A 21,694-nucleotide genomic window follows, 5' to 3' on the forward strand; every position below is an offset into this window, starting at 1 on the left:
ATAACATTTTATTTTTATGAACATAGATACAAACATCAAAGGGCTATATATCAGACCCCCGATTAAAGGGCCATCACAACATTTTCCAGCAACTGCAGAGCAGCCATCAGGTGTCTACAGGGAAGGTAAGGGGTGCTTTTATACATTTCCCCAGTGGCTGCCCTGTGCTCACCAAAGGACTCATTCTCACTCTATGGGTGGACACCCATAGAGGTAAGAAAGCCTGTGGTGCCAGGATTCCGGTGTTGGAATTTCCGCACTAGTCTTGATTCTGACGTCGGAATTGTGACATCCAGGATACAGACTAGCGGTATGGTGACAGCTTCCCACTGTAGCATATATATCAGGATGGCCATGGAAGAACATAGCTTTGCAGGAACCTTTAGATGCAGTCCTGCAACATTTCAGTAACCGTACCACATAATTTTTTGTATGGCAAATTAAGATTTATTCTTGCTGCCTCTTTAACCACAACTACATATAGAAATAAATATCAGGAGCAGATTTACGGTCACAACAATAAAAAAAAAAAAAAAGAAAAATACTAGTCTGGATCTGGTCTCCAATTAGCTAAACCTTAGAATCTGAATTAAACCTGTAAATGTAGTAATCTTCTGCTCATCATTTGTGCTCTTACCTATAAGGTTTTGGCAATCCCTGTGAATCAATGGCTGCTCTGGAAGGTCTAGTAACCCATCCCATGATGCTAAACCATCTCCTTTTCCTGATACGTTCAGTGCAATCTAAAAACACATTGTAAATATTGTTAGATGCTGGTCACAAGTAAGTTGATGATATGCTAAACAGCTGGTTAGTTATAGATAATATCTTCACTATATACTCTAAGAACAACAGAATAGATTTTATAAAGACAATCTATCTCAAGCCTGAATATGCGAGAAGAGCCAGTAGAAATACAAGTGTTAAACGCCATGGGGGGTATCCAATTAAGTGCAATGAAACATCGGGAGTGGGGTTTTCAGCGATTTTTCCCAATGTTTCACATATTTTTGTTTTACGGGGTATCCGACTAGCTCTTCCGTAAAAAAATACTTTTTTAGTGTGAAAACACACAAATTTAGTGAAACCTGTGTGTTTTTGCCGCTTCAGCTCCAAAAAGCCGGTGCTCATCATGAATTATATTCAGGCCGGTGAAACAAAATCCCCAATAAGCCGCGGCTCATGCCGACTTACAAGGCTAATAGGATAGCCCCAAGCAATGCAATTACCCGTGGTCAAAGACCACAGGTAATTGGATACCACCCTCTGTCAGAGATGTATTAAGCCTTCTACAAGAGTAAAGTGGAGGTGTGCCCTACAGTAACCTCCACTCTTTTACTGGCTTAATACATCTCCCCCCATCTCTTGGTTATGGGCAAGTAAATACATTTGCATGCTTATTAAATCAGAGTATTTAAAAATAATTTAACCAATGAATATGTCTAACATACAATAGAATAAAATGTATTAACAACCCAGGTTGCTGACAAGGATAACAAAATAGACAAATGAGTTAATAGGGTGTAGTATGATATGCCGGCGGCCAGCATACCGGCGCCGGGAGCCCGACCGCCGGCATACCGACAGCGTGGCGAGCGCAAATGAGCCCCTTGCGGGCTCGCTGCGCTTGCCACGGGCACGGTGTTACGCGCGCCACGCTATTTATTCTCCCTCCAGGGGGGTCGTGGACCCCCACGAGGGAGAATATCTGTTGGTATGCCGGCTGTCGGGATTCCGTCGCCGGTATACTGTGCGCCGGGATCCCGACAGTCGGCAACCTGAAGACCACCCAGTTAATACAGCAATTAGTTTATCCACCTTGTCTTATAAGTCAGATCACATACAACAAGGGGAGAAATTCTATTAGTCTAATTGTGCCGATTTCTTTCACATTCTGTAGCAGATAACATGTTTTCATGTACTAAGCACAGTTTTCAGAAAAAAATAAGAATTTACTTACCGATAATTCTATTTCTCGGAGTCCGTAGTGGATGCTGGGGTTCCTGAAAGGACCATGGGGAATAGCGGCTCCGCAGGAGACAGGGCACAAAAAGTAAAGCTTTACGATCAGGTGGTGTGTACTGGCTCCTCCCCCTATGACCCTCCTCCAAGCCTCAGTTAGGTACTGTGCCCGGACGAGCGTACACAATAAGGAAGGATTTTGAATCCCGGGTAAGACTCATACCAGCCACACCAATCACACTGTACAACCTGTGATCTGAACCCAGTTAACAGTATGATAACAGCGGAGCCTCTGAAAAGATGGCTCACAACAATAATAACCCGATTTTTGTAACTATGTACAAGTATTGCAGACAATCCGCACTTGGGATGGGCGCCCAGCATCCACTACGGACTCCGAGAAATAGAATTATCGGTAAGTAAATTCTTATTTTCTCTATCGTCCTAGTGGATGCTGGGGTTCCTGAAAGGACCATGGGGATAATACCAAAGCTCCCAAACGGGCGGGAGAGTGCGGATGACTCTGCAGCACCGAATGAGAGAACTCCAGGTCCTCCTTAGCCAGGGTATCAAATTTGTAGGATTTTACAAACGTGTTTGCCCCTGACTAAATAACCGCTCGGCAAAGTTGTAAAGCCGAGACCCCTCGGGCAGCCGCCCAAGATGAGCCCACCTTCCTTGTGGAATGGGCATTTACATATTTTGGCTGTGGCAGGCCTGCCACAGAATGTGCAAGCTGAATTGTATTACACATCCAACTAGCAATAGTCTGCTTAGAAGCAAGAGCACCCAGTTTGTTGGGTGCATACAGGATAACAGCAAGTCAGTTTTCCTGACTCCAGCCGTCCTGGAACATATTTTCAGGGCCCTGACAACATCTAGCAACTTGGAGTCCTCCAAGTCCCTAGTAGGTGCAAGGCACCACAATAAGCTGGTTCAGGTGAAACACTGACACCACCTTAGGGAGAGAACTGGGGACGAGTCCGCAGCTCTGCCCTGTCCGAATGGACAAACAGATATGGGCTTTTTTGAGAAAAAACCACCAATTTGACACTCGCCTGGTCCAGGCCAGGGCCAAGAGCATGGTCACTTTTCATGTGAGATGCTTCAAATCCACAGATTTGACTGGTTTTAAACCAATGTGATTTGAGGAATCCCAGAACTACGTTGAGATCCCACAGTGCCACTGGAGGCACAAAAGGGGGTTGTATATGCAATACTCCCTTGACAAACTTCTGGACTTCAGGAACTGAAGCCAATTCTTTCTGGAAGAAAATCGACAGGGCCGAAATTTGAACCTTAATGGACCCCAATTTGCGGCCCATAGACACTCCTGTTTGCAGGAAATGCAGGAAACGACCGAGTTGAAATTTCTTTGTGGGGCCATCCTGGCCTCACACCACGCAACATATTTTCGCCACATGTGGTGATAATGTTGTGCGGTCACCTCCTTTCTGGCTTTGACCAGGGTAGGAATGACCTCTTCCGGAATGCCTTTTTCCCTTAGGATCCGGCGTTCCACCGCCATGCCGACAAACGCAGCTGCGGTAAGTCTTGGAACAGACATGGTACTTGCTGAAGCAAATCCCTTCTTAGCAGCAGAGGCCATAAGACCTCTGTAAGCATCTCTTGAAGTTCCGGGTACCAAGTCCTTCTTGGCCAATCCGGAGCCATGAGTATAGTTCTTACTCCTCTACGTCTTATAATTCTCAGTACCTTAGGTATGAGAAGCAGAGGAGGGAACACATACACCGACTGGTACACCCACGGTGTTACCAGAACGTCCACAGCTATTGCCTGAGGGTCTCTTGACCCGGCGCAATACCTGTCCCGTTTTTTGTTCAGACGGGACGCCATCATGTCCACCTTTGGTATTTCCCAACGGTTTACAATCATGTGGAAAAAACTTCCCGATGAAGTTTCCACTCTCCCGGGTGGAGGTCGTGCCTGCTGAGGAAGTCTGCTTCCCAGTTTCCATTCCCGGGATGAAACACTGCTGACAGTGCTATCACATGATTTTCCGCCCAGCGAAAAGTCCTTGCAGTTTTTGCCATTGCCCTCCTGCTTCTTGTGTCGCCCTGTCTGTTTACGTGGGCGACTGCCGTGATGTTTTTCCCACTGGATCAATACCGGCTGACCTTGAAGCAGAGGTCTTGCTAAGCTTAGAGCATTATAAATTTACCCTTAGCTCCAGTATATTTATGTGGAGAAAAGTCTCCAGACTTGATCACACTCCCTGGAAATTTTTTCCTTGTGTGACTGCTCCCCAGCCTCTCGGGCTGGGCTCCGTGGTCACCAGCATCCAATCCTGAATGCCGAATCTGCGGCCCTCTAGAAGATGAGCACTCTATAACCACCACAGGAGAGACACCCTTGTCCTTGGATATAGGGTTATCCGCTGATGCATCTGAAGATGCGATCCGGACCATTTGTCCAGCAGATCCCACTGAAAAGTTCTTGCGTGAAATCTGCCGAATGGAATTGCTTCGTAGGAAGCCACCATTTTTACCAGGACCCTTGTGCAATGATGCACTGTTTTTAGGAGGTTCCCGACTAGCTCGGATAACTCCCTGGCTTTCTCTTCCGGGAGAAACACCTTTTTCTGGACTGTGTCCAGAATCATCCCTAGGCACAGCAGACGTGTCGTCGGGATCAGCTGCGATTTTGGAATATTTAGAATCCACCCGTGCTGTTGTAGCAGTATCCGAGATAGTGCTACTCCGACCTCCAACTGTTCCCTGGACTATGCCCTTATCAGGAGATCGTCCAAGTAAGGGATAATTAAGACGCCTTTTCTTCGAAGAAGAATCATCATTTCGGCCATTACCTTGGTAAAGACCCGGGGTGCCGTGGACAATCCAAACGGCAGCGTCTGAAACTGATAGTGACAGTTCTGCACCACGAACCTGAGGTACCCTTAGTGAGAAGGGCAAATTTGGGACATAGAGGTAAGCATCCCTGATGTCCCGGGACACTATATAGTCCCCTTCTTCCTGGTTCGTTATCACTGCTCTGAGTGACTCCATCTTGATTTGAACCTTTGTAAGTGTTCAAAAATTTTTTAGAATAAGTCTCACCTAGCCTTCTGGCTTCAGTACCACAATATAGTGTGGAATAATACCCCTTTTCTTGTAGTAGGAGAGGTAATTTAATTATCACCTGCTGGGAATACAGCTTGTGAATTTTTTCCCATACTGCCTCCTTGTCGGAGGGAGACCTTGGTAAAGCAGACTTCAGGAGCCTGCGAAGGGGAAACGTCTCGACATTCCAATCTGTACCCCTGGGATACTACTTGTAGGATCCAGGGGTCCTGTACGGTCTCGGCGCCATGCTGAGAACTTGTCAGAAGCGGTGGAACGCTTCTGTTCCTGGGAATGGGCTGCCTGCTGCAGTCTTCTTCCCTTTCCTCTATCCCTGGGCAGATATGATCTTATAGGGACGAAAGGACTGAGGTTGAAAAGACGGTGTCTTTTTCTGCAGAGATGTGACTTAGGGTAAAAACGGTGGATTTTCCAGCAGTTGCCGTGGCCACCAGGTCCGATGGACCGACCCCAAATAACTCCTCTTCCTTTATACGGCAATACACCTTTGTGCCGTTTGGAATCTGCATCACCTGACCACTGTCGTGTCCATAACATCTTCTGGCAGATATGGACATCGCATTTACTCTTGATGCCAGAGTGCAAATATCCCTCTGTGCATCTCGCATATATAGAAATGCATCCTTTAAATGCTCTATAGTCAATAAAATACTGTCCCTGTCAAGGGTATCAATATTTTTAGTCAGGGAATCCGACCAAGCCACCCCAGCTCTGCAGCACATCCAGGCTGAGGCGATCGCTGGTCGCAGTATAACACCAGTATGTGTGTATATACTTTTTATGATATTTTCCAGCCTCCTGTCAGCTGGTCCTTGAGGACGGCCCTATCTATAGACGGTACCGCCACTTGTTTTGATAAGCGTGTGAGCGCCTTAGCCACCCTAAGGGGTGTTTCCCAACGCGCCCTAACTTCTGGCGGGAAAGGGTATACCGCCCCTAATTTTCTATCGGGGGGAACCCACGCATCATCACACACTTTATTTAATTTATCTGATTCAGGAAAAACTACGGTAGTTTTTTCACATCCCACATAATACCCTCTTTTGTGGTACTTGTAGTATCAGAAATATGTAACACCTCCTTCATTGCCCTTAACGTGTGGCCCTAATAAGGAATACGTTTGTTTATTCACCGTCGACACTGGATTCAGTGTCCCTGTCTGTGTCTGTGTCGACCGACTAAAGTAAACGGGCGTTTTAAAACCCCTGACGGTGTTTTTGAGACGTCTGGACCGGTACTAATTGTTTGTCGGCCGTCTCATGTCGTCAACCGACCTTGCAGCGTGTTGACATTATCACGTAATTCCCTAAATAAGCCATCCATTCCGGTGTCGACTCCCTAGAGAGTGACATCACCAATACAGGCAATTGCTCCGCCTCCTCACCAACATCGTCCTCATACATGTCGACACACACGTACCGACACACAGCACACACACAGGGAATGCTCTGATAGAGGACAGGACCCACTAGCCCTTTGGAGAGACAGAGGGAGAGTTTGCCAGCACACACCAAAAACGCTATAATTATATAGGGACAACCTTATATAAGTGTTTTCCCTTATAGCATCTTTTTTATATATTTCTAACGCCAAATTAGTGCCCCCCCTCTCTGTTTTAACCCTGTTTCTGTAGTGCAGTGCAGGGGAGAGCCTGGGAGCCTTCCATCCAGCCTTTCTGTGAGGGAAAATGGCGCTGTGTGCTGAGGAGATAGGCCCCGCCCCTTTTTCGGCGGCCTCGTCTCCCGCTCTTAACGGATTCTGGCAGGGGTTAAATATCTCCATATAGCCTCCGGAGGCTATATGTGAGGTATTTTTAGCCAAAATAGGTTTTCATTTGCCTCCCAGGGCGCCCCCCTCCCAGCGCCCTGCACCCTCAGTGATTGCCGTGTGAAGTGTGCTGAGAGGAAAATGGCGCACAGCTGCAGTGCTGTGCGCTACCTTTAGAAGACTGAGGAGTCTTCTGCCGCCGATTCTGGACCTCTTCTTACTTCAGCATCTGCAAGGGGGCCGGCGGCAAGGCTCCGGTGACCATCCAGGCTGTACCTGTGATCGTCCCTCTGGAGCTGATGTCCAGTAGCCAAGAAGCCAATCCATCCTGCACGCAGGTGAGTTCACTTCTTCTCCCCTAAGTCCCTCGTTGCAGTGATCCTGTTGCCAGCAGGACTCACTGTAAAATAAAAAACCTAAGCTAAACTTTTCTAAGCAGCTCTTTAGGAGAGCCACCTAGATTGCACCCTTCTCGGCCGGGCACAAAAATCTAACTGAGGCTTGGAGGAGGGTCATAGGGGGAGGAGCCAGTACACACCACCTGATCGTAAAGCTTTACTTTTTGTGCCCTGTCTCCTGCGGAGCCGCTATTCCCCATGGTCCTTTCAGGAACCCCAGCATCCACTAGGACGATAGAGAAATAAGAATTTACTTACCGATAATTCTATTTCTCGTAGTCCGTAGTGGATACTGGGGACTCCGTAAGGACCATGGGGAATAGCGGCTCCGCAGGAGACTGGGCACAAAAGTAAAGCTTTAGAACTACCTGGTGTGCACTGGCTCCTCCCCCTATGACCCTCCTCCAAGCCTCAGTTAGGATACTGTGCCCGGACGAGCGTACACAATAAGGAAGGATTTTGAATCCCGGGTAAGACTCATACCAGCCACACCAATCACACCGTACAACTCGTGATCTAAACCCAGTTAACAGCATGATAACAGAGGAGCCTCTAGAAAAGATGGCTCACTACAGCAATAACCCGATTTTTTGGTAACAATAACTATGTACCAGTATTGCAGACAATCCGCACTTGGGATGGGCGCCCAGCATCCACTACGGACTACGAGAAATAGAATTATCGGTAAGTAAATTCTTATTTTCTCTAACGTCCTAAGTGGATGCTGGGGACTCCGTAAGGACCATGGGGATTATACCAAAGCTCCCAAACGGGCGGGAGAGTGCGGATGACTCTGCAGCACCGAATGAGAGAACTCCAGGTCCTCCTCAGCCAGGGTATCAAATTTGTAGAATTTAGCAAACGTGTTTGCCCCTGACCAAGTAGCTGCTCGGCAAAGTTGTAAAGCCGAGACCCCTCGGCCAGCCGCCCAAGATGAGCCCATCTTCCTTGTGGAGTGGGCATTTACAGATTTTTGGCTGTGGCAGGCCTGCCACAGAATGTGCAAGCTGAATTGTACTACAAATCCAACGAGCAATAGTCTGCTTAGAAGCAGGAGCACCCAGCTTGTTGGGTGCATACAGGATAAACAGCGAGTCAGATTTTCTGACTCCAGCCGTCCTGGAAACATATATTTTCAGGGCCCTGACAACGTCTAGCAACTTGGAGTCCTCCAAGTCCCTAGTAGCCGCAGGCACCACAATAGGTTGGTTCAGGTGAAACGCTGAAACCACCTTAGGGAGAAACTGAGGACGAGTCCTCAATTCTGCCCTGTCCGAATGGAAAATCAGATAAGGGCTTTTACAGGATAAAGCCGCCAATTCTGACACGCGCCTGGCCCAGGCCAGGGCCAACAGCATGACCACTTTCCATGTGAGATATTTTAACTCCACAGATTTAAGTGGTTCAAACCAATGTGACTTTTGGAACCCAAAAACTACATTGAGATCCCAAGGTGCCACTGGAGGCACAAAAGGAGGCTGTATATGCAGTACCCCTTTTACAACGTCTGAACTTCAGGGACTGAAGCTAGTTCTTTTTGGAAGAAAATTGACAGGGCCGAAATTTGAACCTTAATGGACCCCAATTTCAGGCCCATAGACACTCCTGTTTGCAGGAAATGTAGGAATCGACCCAGTTGAATTTCCTCCGTCGGGCCTTACTGGCCTCGCACCACGCAACATATTTTCGACAAATGCGGTGATAATGTTTTGCGGTTACATCCTTCCTGGCTTTGATCAGGATAGGGATGACTTCATCCGGAATGCCTTTTTTCCTTCAGGATCCGGCGTTCAACCGCCATGCCGTCAAACGCAGCCGCGGTAAGTCTTGGAACAGACAGGGTCCTTGCTGGAGCAGGTCCCTTCTTAGAGGTAGAGGCCACGGATCCTCCGTGAGCATCTCTTGAAGTTCCGGTTACCAAGTCCTTCTTGGCCAATCCGGAGCCACGAATATAGTGCTTACTCCTCTCCATCTTATCAATCTCAGTACCTTGGGTATGAGAGGCAGATGAGGGAACACATACACTGACTGGTACACCCACGGTGTTACCAGAGCGTCTACAGCTATTGCCTGAGGGTCCCTTGACCTGGCGCAATACCTGTCGAGTTTTTCCCAACGGTTTATAATCATGTGGAAGACTTCTGGGTGAAGTCCCCACTCTCCCGGGTGGAGGTCGTGTCTGCTGAGGAAGTCTGCTTCCCAGTTGTCCACTCCCGGAATTGCTGACAGTGCTATCACATGATTTTCCGCCCAGCGAAGAATCCTTGCAGCTTCTGCCATTGCCCTCCTGCTTCTTGTGCCACCCTGTCTGTTTACGTGGGTGACTGCCGTGATGTTGTCCGACTGGATCAACACCGGCTGACCTTGAAGCAGAGGTCTTGCTGAGCTTAGAGCATTGTAAATGGCCCTTAGCTTCAGGATATTTATGTGAAGTGATGTCTCCAGGCTTGACCATAAGCCCTGGAAATTCCTTCCCTGTGTGACTGCTCCCCAGCCTCGCAGGCTGTCATCCGTGGTCACCAGGACCCAGTCCTGAATGCCGAATCTGCGGCCCTCTAGAAGATGAGCACTCTGCAACCAACACAGGAGGGACACCCTTGTTCTTGGTGACAGGGTTATCCGCTGATGCATCTGAAGATGCGACTCGGACCATTTGTCCAGCAGGTCCCACTGGAAAGTTCTTGCGTGGAATCTGCCGAATGGGATTGCTTCGTAGGAAGCCACCATTTTACCCAGAACCCTTGTGCATTGATGCACTGAGACTTGGCTCGGTTTTAGGAGGTTCCTGACTAGCTCGGATAACTCCCTGGCTTTCTCCTCCGGGAGAAACACCTTTTTCTGGACTGTGTCCAGGATCATCCCTAGGAACAGAAGACGAGTCGTCGGAACCAGCTGCGATTTGGAATATTGAGAATCCAATCGTGCTGCCGCAACACTACCTGAGATAGTGCTACACCGACCTCCAACTGTTCCCTGGATCTTACCCTTATCAGGGAATCGTCCAAGTAAGGGATAACTAAAATTCCCTTCCTTCGAAGGAATATCATCATTTCGGCCATTACCTTGGTAAAGACCCGGGGTGCCGTGGACCATCCATACGGCAGCGTCTGAACTGATAGTGACAGTTCTGTACCATAAACCTGAGGTACCCTTGGTGAGAAGGGTAAATGTGGACATGAAGGTAAGCATCCTTGATGTCCCGAGACATCATGTAGTCCCCTTCTTCCAGGTTCGCAATCACTGCTCTGAGTGACTCAATCTTGAATTTGAACCTCTATATGTAAGTGTTCAAAGATTTTAGATTTAGAATCGGTCTCACCGAGCCGTCCGGCTTCGGTACCACAACAGTGTGGAATAATACCCCGTTCCCTGTTGCAGGAGGGGTACCTTGATTATCACCTGCTGGGAATACAGCTTGTGAATGGCTTCCAAAACTGTCTCCCTGTCAGAAGGAGACATCGGTAAAGCCGACTTTAGGAAACGGCGAGGGGGAGACGTCTCGAATTCCAATTTGTACCCCTGAGATATCACCTGAAGGATCCAGGGGTCTACTTGCGAGTGAGCCCACTGCGCGCTGAAATTCATTGAGACGGGCCCCCCACCTTGCCTGATTCTGCTTGTAAAGCCCCAGCGTCATACTGAGGGCTTGGCAGAGGCGGGAGAGGGTTTCTGTTCCTGGGAACTGGCTGATTTCTGCAGCCTTTTTCCTCTCCCTCTGTCACGGGACAGAAATGAGGAACCTTTTGCCCGCTTGTCCACGAAAAGACTGCGCCTGATAATACGGCGTCTTCTCATGTTGAGAGGCGACCTGGGGTACAAACGTGGATTTCCCAGCTGTTGCCGTGGCCACCAGGTCTGAAAGACCGACCCCAAATAACTCCTCCCCTTAATAATAAGAATTTACTTACCGATAATTCTATTTCTCGTAGTCTGTAGTGGATGCTGGGGACTCCGTCAGGACCATGGGGTTTTGCGGCTCCGCAGGAGACAGGGCACAATAATAAAAGCTTTAGGATCAGGTGGTGTGCACTGGCTCCTCCCCCTATGACCCTCCTCCAAGCCTCAGTTAGGAAACTGTGCCCGGACGAGCGTGCATAATAAGGAAGGATATTGAATCCCGGGTAAGACTCATACCAGCCACACCAATCACACCGTACAACCTGTGATCTGAACCCAGTTAACAGTATGATAACAACGAAGGAGCCTCTGAAAAGATGGCTCACAACAAGAATAACCCGATTTTTGTAACAATAACTATGTACAAGTATTGCAGACAATCCGCACTTGGGATGGGCGCCCAGCATCCACTACGGACTACGAGAAATAGAATTATCGGTAAGTAAACTCTTATTTTCTCTAACGTCCTAAGTGGATGCTGGGGACTCCGTCAGGACCATGGGGATTATACCAAAGCTCCCAAACGGGCGGGAGAGTGCGGATGACTCTGCAGCACCGAATGAGAGAACTCCAGGTCCTCCTCCGTCAGGGTGTGCCCCTGACCAAGTAGCAGCTCGGCAAAGTTGTAAAGCCGAGACCCCTCGGGCAGCCGCCCAAGATGAGCCCACTTCCTTGTGGAATGGGCTTTTACTGATTTTGGCTGTGGCAAGCCTGCCACAGAATGTGCAAGCTGAATTGTACCACAAATCCAGCGAGCAATCGTCTGCTTAGAAGCAGGAACACCCATCTTGTTGGGTGCATACAGGCTAAACAGCGAGTCAGATTTTCTGACTCCAGTCGTCCTGGAAACATATATTTTCAGGGCCCTGACGAGTCCTCAATTCTGCCCTGTCAGAATGAAAAATTAAGTAAGGGCTTTTATATGATAAAACCGCCCATTCTGACACACGCCTGGCTGAAGCCAGGGCTAATAGAATCTTCACCTTCCATGTGAAATATTTTAATTCCACAGTGGTGAGTGGATCACCAATGTGACTTTAGGAAACTCAAAACAACATTGAGATCCCAAGGTGCCACTGGGGGCACAAAAGGAGGCTGTATATGCAGTACCCCTTTTACAAACGTCTGAACTTCAGGCACTGAAGCCAGTTCTTTCTGGAAGAAATTTGACAGGGTCGAATTTTGAACCTTAATGGACCCTAATTTTAGGCCCATAGACAGTCCTGATTTCAGGAAATGTAGGAAACGACCCAGTTGGAATTCCTCTGTAGGGACCTTCTTGGCCTCACACCACGCAACATATTTTCGCCAAATGCGGTGAAAATGTCTTGCGGTTACATCCTTCCTGGCTTCGACCAGGGTAGGGATGACTTCATCTGGAATGCCCTTTCAGGATCCGGCGTTCAACTGCCATGCCGTCAAACGCAGCCGCGGTAAGTCTTGGAACAGACAAGGCCCCTGCTGGAGCAGGTCCTTTCTTAAAGGTAGAGGCCACGGTTCTTCCGTGAGCATCTCTTGAAGTTCCGGGTACCAAGTCCTTCTTGACCCATCCGGAATCACGAGTATCGTTCTTACTCATCTCCTTCTTATGATTCTCAGTACTTTTGGTATGAGATGCATAGGAGGGAACACATACCCTGACTGGTACACCCACAGTGTTACCAGAGCGTCCACCGCTATTGCCTGAGGGTCCCTTGACCTGGCGCAATATTTGTCTAGTTTTTTTTTTTTTTTTCAGGCAGGACGCCATCATGTCCACCTTTGGTTTTTCCCAACGGTTTACAATCATGTGGAAGACTTCCCGCTGAAGTCCCCACTCTCCCGGGTGGAGGTTATGCCTGCTGAGGAAGTTTGCTTCCCAGTTTTCCACTCCCGGAATTAACACTGCTGAGAGTGTTATCACATGATTTTTCGCCCAGCGAAGAATCCTTGCAGTTTCTGCCATTTCCCTCCTGCTTCATGTGCCGCCCTGTCTCTTTACGTGGGCGACTGCCGTGATGTTGTCCCACTGGATCAATACCGGCTGACCTTGAAGCAGAGGTCTTGCTAAGCTTAGAGCCTTGTAAATTGCCCTCAGCTCCAGTATATTTATGTGGAGAGAAGTCTCCAGACTTGATCACACTCCCTGGAAATTTTTTCCTTGTGTGACTGCTCCCCAGCCACTCAGGCTGGCATCCGTGGTCACCAGGACCCAGTCCTGAATGTCGAATCTGCGGCCCTTTCATAGATGAGCACTCTGCAGCCACCGCAGAAGAAAACACCCTTGTCCTTGGAGACAGGGTTGTCCGCTGATGCATCTGAAGATGCGATCCGGACCATTTTCCCAGCAGATTCCACTGAAAGGTTCTTGCGTGAAATCTACCGAATGGGATCGCTTTGTAAGAAACCACCATTTTTCACAGGACCCTTGTGCAATGATGCACTGATACTTTTCCTGGTTTTAGGAGGTTCCTGACTAGCTCGGATAACTCCCTGGTCTTCTTCTCCGGGAGAAAACATCCTTTTCTGGACTGTGTCCAGAATCATTCCTAGGAACATTAGACGTGTCGTCGGAAAAAGCTGCGATTTTGGAATATTTAGAATCCACTCGTGCTGTCATAGAACTACTTGAGATAGTGCTACTCCGACCTCCAACTGTTCTCTGGACCTTGCCCTTATCAGGAAAGCGTCCATATTTCTTTTAGGAAGAATCATCATTTCGGCCATTACCATGGTAAAGACCCGGGGTGCCGTGGGCAATCCAAACGGCAGCGTCTGAACCGATAGTGACAGTTCTGTACCACGAACCTGAGATACCCTTGGTGAGAAGGGCAAAATTTGGACATGTAGGTAAGTGTCCCATCCAGTGACACCATATCGTCCTGGTTCTCTATCACTGCTCTGAGTGACTCCATCTTGATTTGAACCCTTGTATGTAATTGTTCAAATCTTTTAGATCTCACCGAGCCGTTTGGCTTCAGTACCACAATATAGTGTGGAATAATACCCCTTCCCTTGTTGTAGGAGGGGTACTTTGATTATCACCTGCTGGGAATACAGCCTGTGAATTTTTTTCCAATACTGCCTCCCTGTCGGAGGGAGACGTTGGTAAAGCAGATTTCAGGAACTTGTGAGGGGAAGACGTCTCGAATTTCCAATGTACACCTGGGATACTACGTGTAGGATCCAGGAGTCCACTTGCGAGTGAGCCCACTGCGTGCTGAAACTCTTGAGATGACCCCCCACCGCACCTGAGTCCGCTTGTATGGCCCCAGCGTCATGCTGCGGACTTGGCAGAAGCTGTGGAGGACTTCTGTTCCTGGGAATGGGCTGCCTGCTGCAGTCTTCTTCCCTTTCCTCTAACCCTGGGCAGATATGACTGGCCTTTTGCCCGCCTGCCTTTATGGGTACGAAAGGACTGAGACTGAAAAGACTGTGTCCTTTTCTGCTGAGATGTGACTTGGGGTAACAAAAGTGGATTTTCCAGCTGTTGCCATGGCCACCAGGTCCGATGGACCGCCCCTTTATACGGCAATATTTCCATATGCCGTCTGGAATCTGCATCACCTGACCACTGTCGTGTCTATAAACATCGTCTGGCAGATATGGACATCACATCTACTCTTGATGCCAGAATGCAAATATCCCTCTGCGCATCTCGCATATATAGAAATGCATCCTTAAAATGCTCTATAGTCAATAAAATATTGTTCCTGTCAAGGGTATCAATATTTTCAGTCAGGAAATCCGACCAAGCCCCCCCAGCGCTGCACATCCAGGCTGAGGCGATTGCTGGTCGTAGTATAACACCAGTATGTGTGTATATACTTTTTAGGATATTTTTCAGCTTCCTATCAGCTGGCTCTTTGAGGGCGGCCGTATCTGGAGACGGTAACGCCACTTGTTTTTATAAGCGTGTGAGCGCCTTATCCACCCTAAGGTGTGTTTCCCAACTCGCCCCCACTTCTGGCGGGAAAAGGTATACCTCCAATAATTTTCTATCGGAGGAAACCCACGTATCATCACACACTTTAATTTATCTGATTCAGGAAAAACTACAAGTAGATTATTCCCACCCTACATAATACCCTTATTTGTGGTACTTGTAGTATCAGAATTATGTAACACCTCCTTCATTGCCCTTAACATGTAACGTGTGGCCCTAAAGGAAAATACGTTTGTTTCTTCACCGTCGACACTGAAGTCAGTGTCCGTGTCTGTGTCGACCAACTGAGGTAAATGGGCGTTTTTACAAGCCCCTGACGGTGTCTGAGACGCCTGGACAGGTACTAATTTGTTTGCCGGCCGTCTCATGTCGTCAACCGACCTTGCATCGTGTTGACATTATCACGTAATTCCTAAATAAGCCATCCATTCCGGTGTCGACTCCCTAGAGAGTGACATCACCAATACAGGCAATTTGCTCCGCCTCCTCACCAACATCGTCCTCCTACATGTCGACACACACGTACCGACACACAGCACACACACAGGGAATGCTCTGATAGAGGACAGGACCCCACTAGCCCTTTGGGGAGACAGAGGGAGAGTTTGCCAGCACACACCAAAAACGCTATAATTATACAGGGACAACCCCTTATACAAGTGTTTTCCCTTATAGCATTTTCACATATGTAATCATATCGCCAAATAAGTGCCCCCCCTCTCTGTTTTAACCCTGTTTCTGTAGTGCAGTGCAGGGGAGAGCCTGGGAGCCTTCCTCACAGCAGAGCTGAGCAGGAAAATGGCGCCGTGTGCTGAGGAGAATAGGCCCCGCCCCCTAAAACGGCGGGCTCTTCTCCCGGAGTTTGTGAGATCTGGCAGGGGTTAAATACATCCATATAGCCTCAAGGGCTATATGTGATGTATTTTAGCCATAAAAAAGGTATAATACATAGCTGCCCAGGGCGCCCCCCCCAGCGCCCTGCACCCTCAGTGACCGCTGGTATGAAGTGTGCTGACAACAATGGCGCACAGCTGCAGTGCTGTGCGCTACCTTATGAAGACTGAAAGTCTTCTGCCGCCTGTTTCCGGACCTCTGGACCTCTTCAACTTCGGCATCTGCAAGGGGGGTCGGCGGCACGGCTTCGGGACGAACCCCAGGGTGAGACCTGTGTTCCAACTCCCTCTGGAGCTAATGGTGTCCAGTAGCCTAAGAAGCAAATCCATCCTGCACGCAGGTGAGTTTACTTCTCTCCCCTAAGTCCCTCGTAGCAGTGAGCCTGTTGCCAGCAGGACTCACTGAAAATAAAAAACCTAACTTAAACTTTTATTCTAAGCAGCTCAGGAGAGCCACCTAGATTGCACCCTTCTCGGCCGGGCACAAAGATCTAACTGAGGCTTGGAGGAGGGTCATAGGGGGAGGAGCCAGTGCACACCACCTGATCCTAAAGCTTTTATTATTGTGCCCGGTCTCCTGCGGAGCCGCAAAACCCCATGGTCCTGACGGAGTCCCCAGCATCCACTTAGGACGTTAGAGAAAAGGCAATACTTCCAAATGCCGTTTGAAATCCGCATCACCTGACCACTGTCGTGTCCATAACCCTCTACTGGTAGAAATGGACAACGCACTTAGACTTGATGCCAGTCGGCAAATATTCCGCTGTGCATCACGCATATATAGAAATGCATCTTTTAAATGCTCTATAGGCAAAAAATAAGAATTTACTTACCGATAATTCTATTTCTCGGAGTCCGTAGTGGATGCTGGGGTTCCTGAAAGGACCATGGGGAATAGCGGCTCCGCAGGAGACAGGGCACAAAAAGTAAAGCTTTAGGATCAGGTGGTGTGCACTGGCTCCTCCCCCTATGACCCTCCTCCAAGCCTCAGTTAGGATACTGTGCCCGGACGAGCGTACACAATAAGGAAGGATTTATGAATCCCGGGTAAGACTCATACCAGCCACACCAATCACACTGTACAACCTGTGATCTGAACCCAGTTAACAGTATGATAACAGCGGAGCCTCTGAAAGATGGCTCACAACAATAATAACCCGATTTTTGTAACTATGTACAAGTATTGCAGATAATCCGCACTTGGGATGGGCGCCCAGCATCCACTACGGACTCCGAGAAATAGAATTATCGGTAAGTAAATTCTTATTTTCTCTATCGTCCTAGTGGATGCTGGGGTTCCTGAAAGGACCATGGGGATTATACCAAAGCTCCCAAACGGGCGGGAGAGTGCGGATGACTCTGCAGCACCGAATGAGAGAACTCCAGGTCCTCCTTAGCCAGGTTATCAAATTTGTAGGATTTTACAAACGTGTTTGCCCCTGACTAAATAGCCGCTCGGCAAAGTTGTAAAGCCGAGACCCCTCGGGCAGCCGCCCAAGATGAGCCCACCTTCCTTGTGGAATGGGCATTTACATATTTTGGCTGTGGCAGGCCTGCCACAGAATGTGCAAGCTGAATTGTATTACACATCCAACTAGCAAAAGTCTGCTTAGAAGCAAGAGCACCCAGTTTGTTGGGTGCATACAGGATAACAGCAAGTCAGTTTTCCTGACTCCAGCCGTCCTGGAACCTATATTTTCAGGGCCCTGACCACATCTAGCAACTTGGAGTCCTCCAAGTCCCTAGTAGGCGCAAGACACCACAATAAGCTGGTTCAGGTGAAACACTGACACCACCTTAGGGAGAGAACTGGGGACGAGTCCGCAGCTCTGCCCTGTCCGAATGGACAAACAGATATGGGCTTTTTTGAGAAAAAAAACACCAATTTTACACTCGCCTGGTCCAGGCCAGGTCCAAGAGCATGTTCACTTTTCATGTGAGATGCTTCAAATCCACAGATTTGACTGGTTTTAAACCAATGTGTTTTGAGGAATCCCAGAACTACGTTGAGATCCCACAGTGCCACTGGAGGCACAAAAGGGGGTTGTATATGCAATACTCCCTTGACAAACTTCTGGACTTCAGGAACTGAAGCCAATTCTTTCTGGAAGAAAAATCGACAGGGCCGAAATTTGAACCTTAATGGACCCCAATTTGAGGCCCATAGACACCCCTGTTTGCAGGAAATGCAGGAATCGACCGAGTTGAAATTTCTTCGTGGGGCCTTCCTGGCCTCACACCACGCAACATATTTTCGCCACATGTGGTGATAATGTTGTGCGGTCACCTCCTTTCTGGCTTTGACCAGGGTAGGAATGACCTCTTCCTGAATGCCTTTTCCCTTAGGATCCGGCGTTCCACCGCCATGCCGTCAAACGCAGCTGCGGTAAGTCTTGGAACAGACATGGTACTTGCTGAAACAAGTCCCTTCTTAGCGGCAGAGGCCATAAGTCCTCTGTGAGCATCTCTTGAAATTCCGGGTACCAAGTCCTTCTTGGCCAATCCGGAGCCATGAGTATAGTTCTTACTCCTCTACGTCTTATAATTCTCAGTACCTTAGGTATGAAAAGCAGAGGATGGAACACATACACCGACTGGTACACCCACGGTGTTACCAGAACGTCCACAGCTATTGCCTGAGGGTCTCTTAACCTGGCGCAATACCTGACCCGTTTTTTGTTCAGACGGGACGCCATCATGTCCACCTTTGGTAATTCCCAACGGTTTACAATCATGTGGAAAACTTCCCCATGAAGTTCCCACTCTGCCGGGTGGAGGTCGTGCCTACTGAGGAAGTCTGCTTCCCAGTTTCCATTCCCGGAATGAAACACTGCTGACAGTGCTATCACATGATTTTCCGCCCAGCGAAAAGTCCTTGCAGTTTTTGCCACTGCCCTCCTGCTTCTTGTGCCGCCCTGTCTATTTACGTGGGCGACTGCCGTGATGTTTTATCCCACTGGATCAATACCGGCTGACCTTGAAGCAGAGGTCTTGCTAAGCGTAGAGCATTATAAATTTACCCTTAGCTATATTTATGTGGAGAAAAGTCTCCAGACTTGATCACACTCCCTGGAAATTTTTTCCTTGTGTGACTGCTCCCCAGCCTCTCGGGCTGGCCTCCGTGGTCACCAACATCCAAAACTGAATGCCGAATCTGCGGCCCTCTAGAAGATGAGCACTCTGTAACCACCACAGGAGAGACACCCTTGTCCTTGGATATAGGGTTATCCGCTGATGCATCTGAAGATGCGATCCGGACCATTTGTCCAGCAGATCCCACTGAAAAGTTCTTGCATGAAATCTGCCGACTGGAATTGCTTCGAAGGAAGTCACAATTTTTTTACCATGGCCCTTGTGCAATGATGCACTGATTTTAGGAGGTTCCTGACTAGCTCGGATAACTCCCTGGCTTTCTCTTCCGGGAGAAACACCTTTTTCTGGACTGTGTCCAGAATCATCCCTAAGCACAGGAGACTTGTTGTCGGGATCAGCTGCGAATTTGGAATATTTAGAATCCACCCCTGCTGTTGTAACAGTATCCGAGATAGTGCTACTCCGACCTCCAACTGTTCCCTGGACTTTGCCCTTATCAGGAGATCGTCCAAGTAAGGGATAATTAAGACGCCTTTTCTTCGAAGAAGAACCATCATTTCGGCCATTACCTTGGTAAAGACCCGGGGTGCCGTGGACAATCCAAACGGCAGCGTCTGAAACTGATAGTGACAGTTCTGTACCACGAACCTGAGGTACCCTTAGTGATAAGGGCAAATTTGGGACATGGAGGTAAGCATCCCTGATGTCTCGGGACACCATATAGTCCCCTTCTTCCCGGTTCGTTATCACTGCTCTGAGTGACTCCATCTTGATTTGAACCTTTGTAAGTGTTCAAATTTTTTTAGATTTAGAATAGGTCTCACCTAGCCTTCTGGCTTCAGTACCACAATATAGTGTGGAATAATACCCCTTTTCTTGTTGTAGGAGGGGTAATTTAATTATCACCTGCTGGGAATACAGCTCGTGAATTGTTTCCCATACTGCCTCCTTGTCGGAGGGAGACCTTGGTAAAGCAGACTTCAGGAGCCTGCGCAGGGGAAACGTCTCGACATTCCAATCTGTACCCCTGGGATACTACTTGTAGGATCCAGGGGTCCTGTACGGTCTCAGCGTCCTGCTGAGAGCTTGTCAGAAGCGGTGGAACGCTTCTGTTCCTGGGAATGGGCTGCCTGCTGCAGTCTTCTTCCCTTTCCTCTATCCCTGGGCAGATATGACTCTTATAGGGACGAAAGGACTGAAGCTGAAAAGACGGTGTCTTTTTCTGCAGAGATGTGACTTAGGATAAAAACGGTGGATTTTCCAGCAGTTGCCGTGGCCACCAGGTCCGATGGACCGACCCCAAATAACTCCTCTTCCTTTATACGGCAATACACCTTTGTGCCGTTTGGAATCTGCATCACCTGACCACTGTCGTGTCCATAAACATCTTCTGGCAGATATGGACATCGCACTTACTCTTGATGCCAGAGTGCAAATATCCCTCTGTGCATCTCGCATATATAGAAATGCATCCTTTAAATTCTCTATAGTCAATAAAATACTGTCCCTGTCAAGGGTATCAATATTTTTAGTCAGGGAATCCGACCAAGCCACCCCAGCTCTGCACATCCAGGCTGAGGCGATCGCTGGTCGCAGTATAACACCAGTATGTGTGTATATACTTTTTATGATATTTTCCAGCCTCCTGTCAGCTGGCTCCTTGAGGACGGCCCTATCTATAGACGGTACCGCCACTTGTTCTGATAAGCGTGTGAGCGCCTTATCCACCCTAAGGGGTGTTTCCCAACGCGCCCCAACTTCTGGCGGGAAAGGGTATACCGCCCATATTTTCTATCGGGGGGAACCCACGCATCATCACACACTTCATTTAATTTATCTGATTCAGGAAAAACTACGGTAGTTTTTTCACATCCCACATAATACCCTCTTTTGTGGTACTTGTAGTATCAGAAATATGTAACACCTCCTTCATTGCCCTTAACGTGTGGCCCTAATAAGGAATACGTTTGTTTATTCACCGTCGACACTGGATTCAGTGTCCCTGTCTGTGTCTGTGTCGACCGTGGACCGGTACTAATTGTTTGTCGGCCGTCTCATGTCGTCAACCGACCTTGCCGCGTGTTGACATTATCACGTAATTCCCTAAATAAGCCATCCATTCCGGTGTCGACTCCCTAGAGAGTGACATCACCATTACAGGCAATTTCTCCGCCTCCTCACCAACATCGTCCTCATACATGTCGACACACACGTACCGACACACAGCACACACACAGGGAATGCTCTGATAGAGGACAGGACCTACTAGCCCTTTGGAGAGACAGAGGGAGAGTTTGCCAGCACACACCAAAAACGCTATAATTATATAGGGACAACCTTATATAAGTGTTTTCCCTTATAGCATCTTTTTTATATATTTCTAACGCCAAATTAGTGCCCCCCCTCTCTGTTTTAACCCTGTTTCTGTAGTGCAGTGCAGGGTAGAGCCTGGGAGCCTTCCCTCCAGCCTTTCTGTGAGGGAAAATGGCGCTGTGTGCGGAGGAGATAGGCCCCGCCCCTTTTTCGGCGGCCTCGTCTCCCGCTCTTAACGGATTCTGGCAGGGGTTAAATATCTCCATATAGCCCCCGGAGGATATATGTGAGGTATTTTTAGCCAAAAATAGGTTTTCATTGCCTCCCAGGGCGCCCCCCTCCCAG

The 21,694-nt window shown here is 48.5% G+C and overlaps 1 protein-coding gene across 8 annotated transcripts in view; it reads right to left on the reverse strand.

Annotated features, from left to right (window-relative positions):
* The window catches only part of TBC1D23 (TBC1 domain family member 23), a 365,222-nt gene that overhangs the window by 179,273 nt on the left and 164,255 nt on the right, over positions 1-21,694 (reverse strand). For all 8 annotated transcript variants that reach the window (XM_063956244.1, XM_063956246.1, XM_063956245.1 and 5 more), the window contains exon 3: positions 638-743. In XM_063956244.1, the coding sequence (XP_063812314.1) occupies positions 638-743 (106 nt within the window). The remainder of the gene's footprint in view (positions 1-637; positions 744-21,694) is intronic.

The sequence above is a fragment of the Pseudophryne corroboree genome, chromosome 2 (assembly GCF_028390025.1).
Source record: "Pseudophryne corroboree isolate aPseCor3 chromosome 2, aPseCor3.hap2, whole genome shotgun sequence".
In the NCBI taxonomy this organism is placed as follows: domain Eukaryota; kingdom Metazoa; phylum Chordata; class Amphibia; order Anura; family Myobatrachidae; genus Pseudophryne; species Pseudophryne corroboree.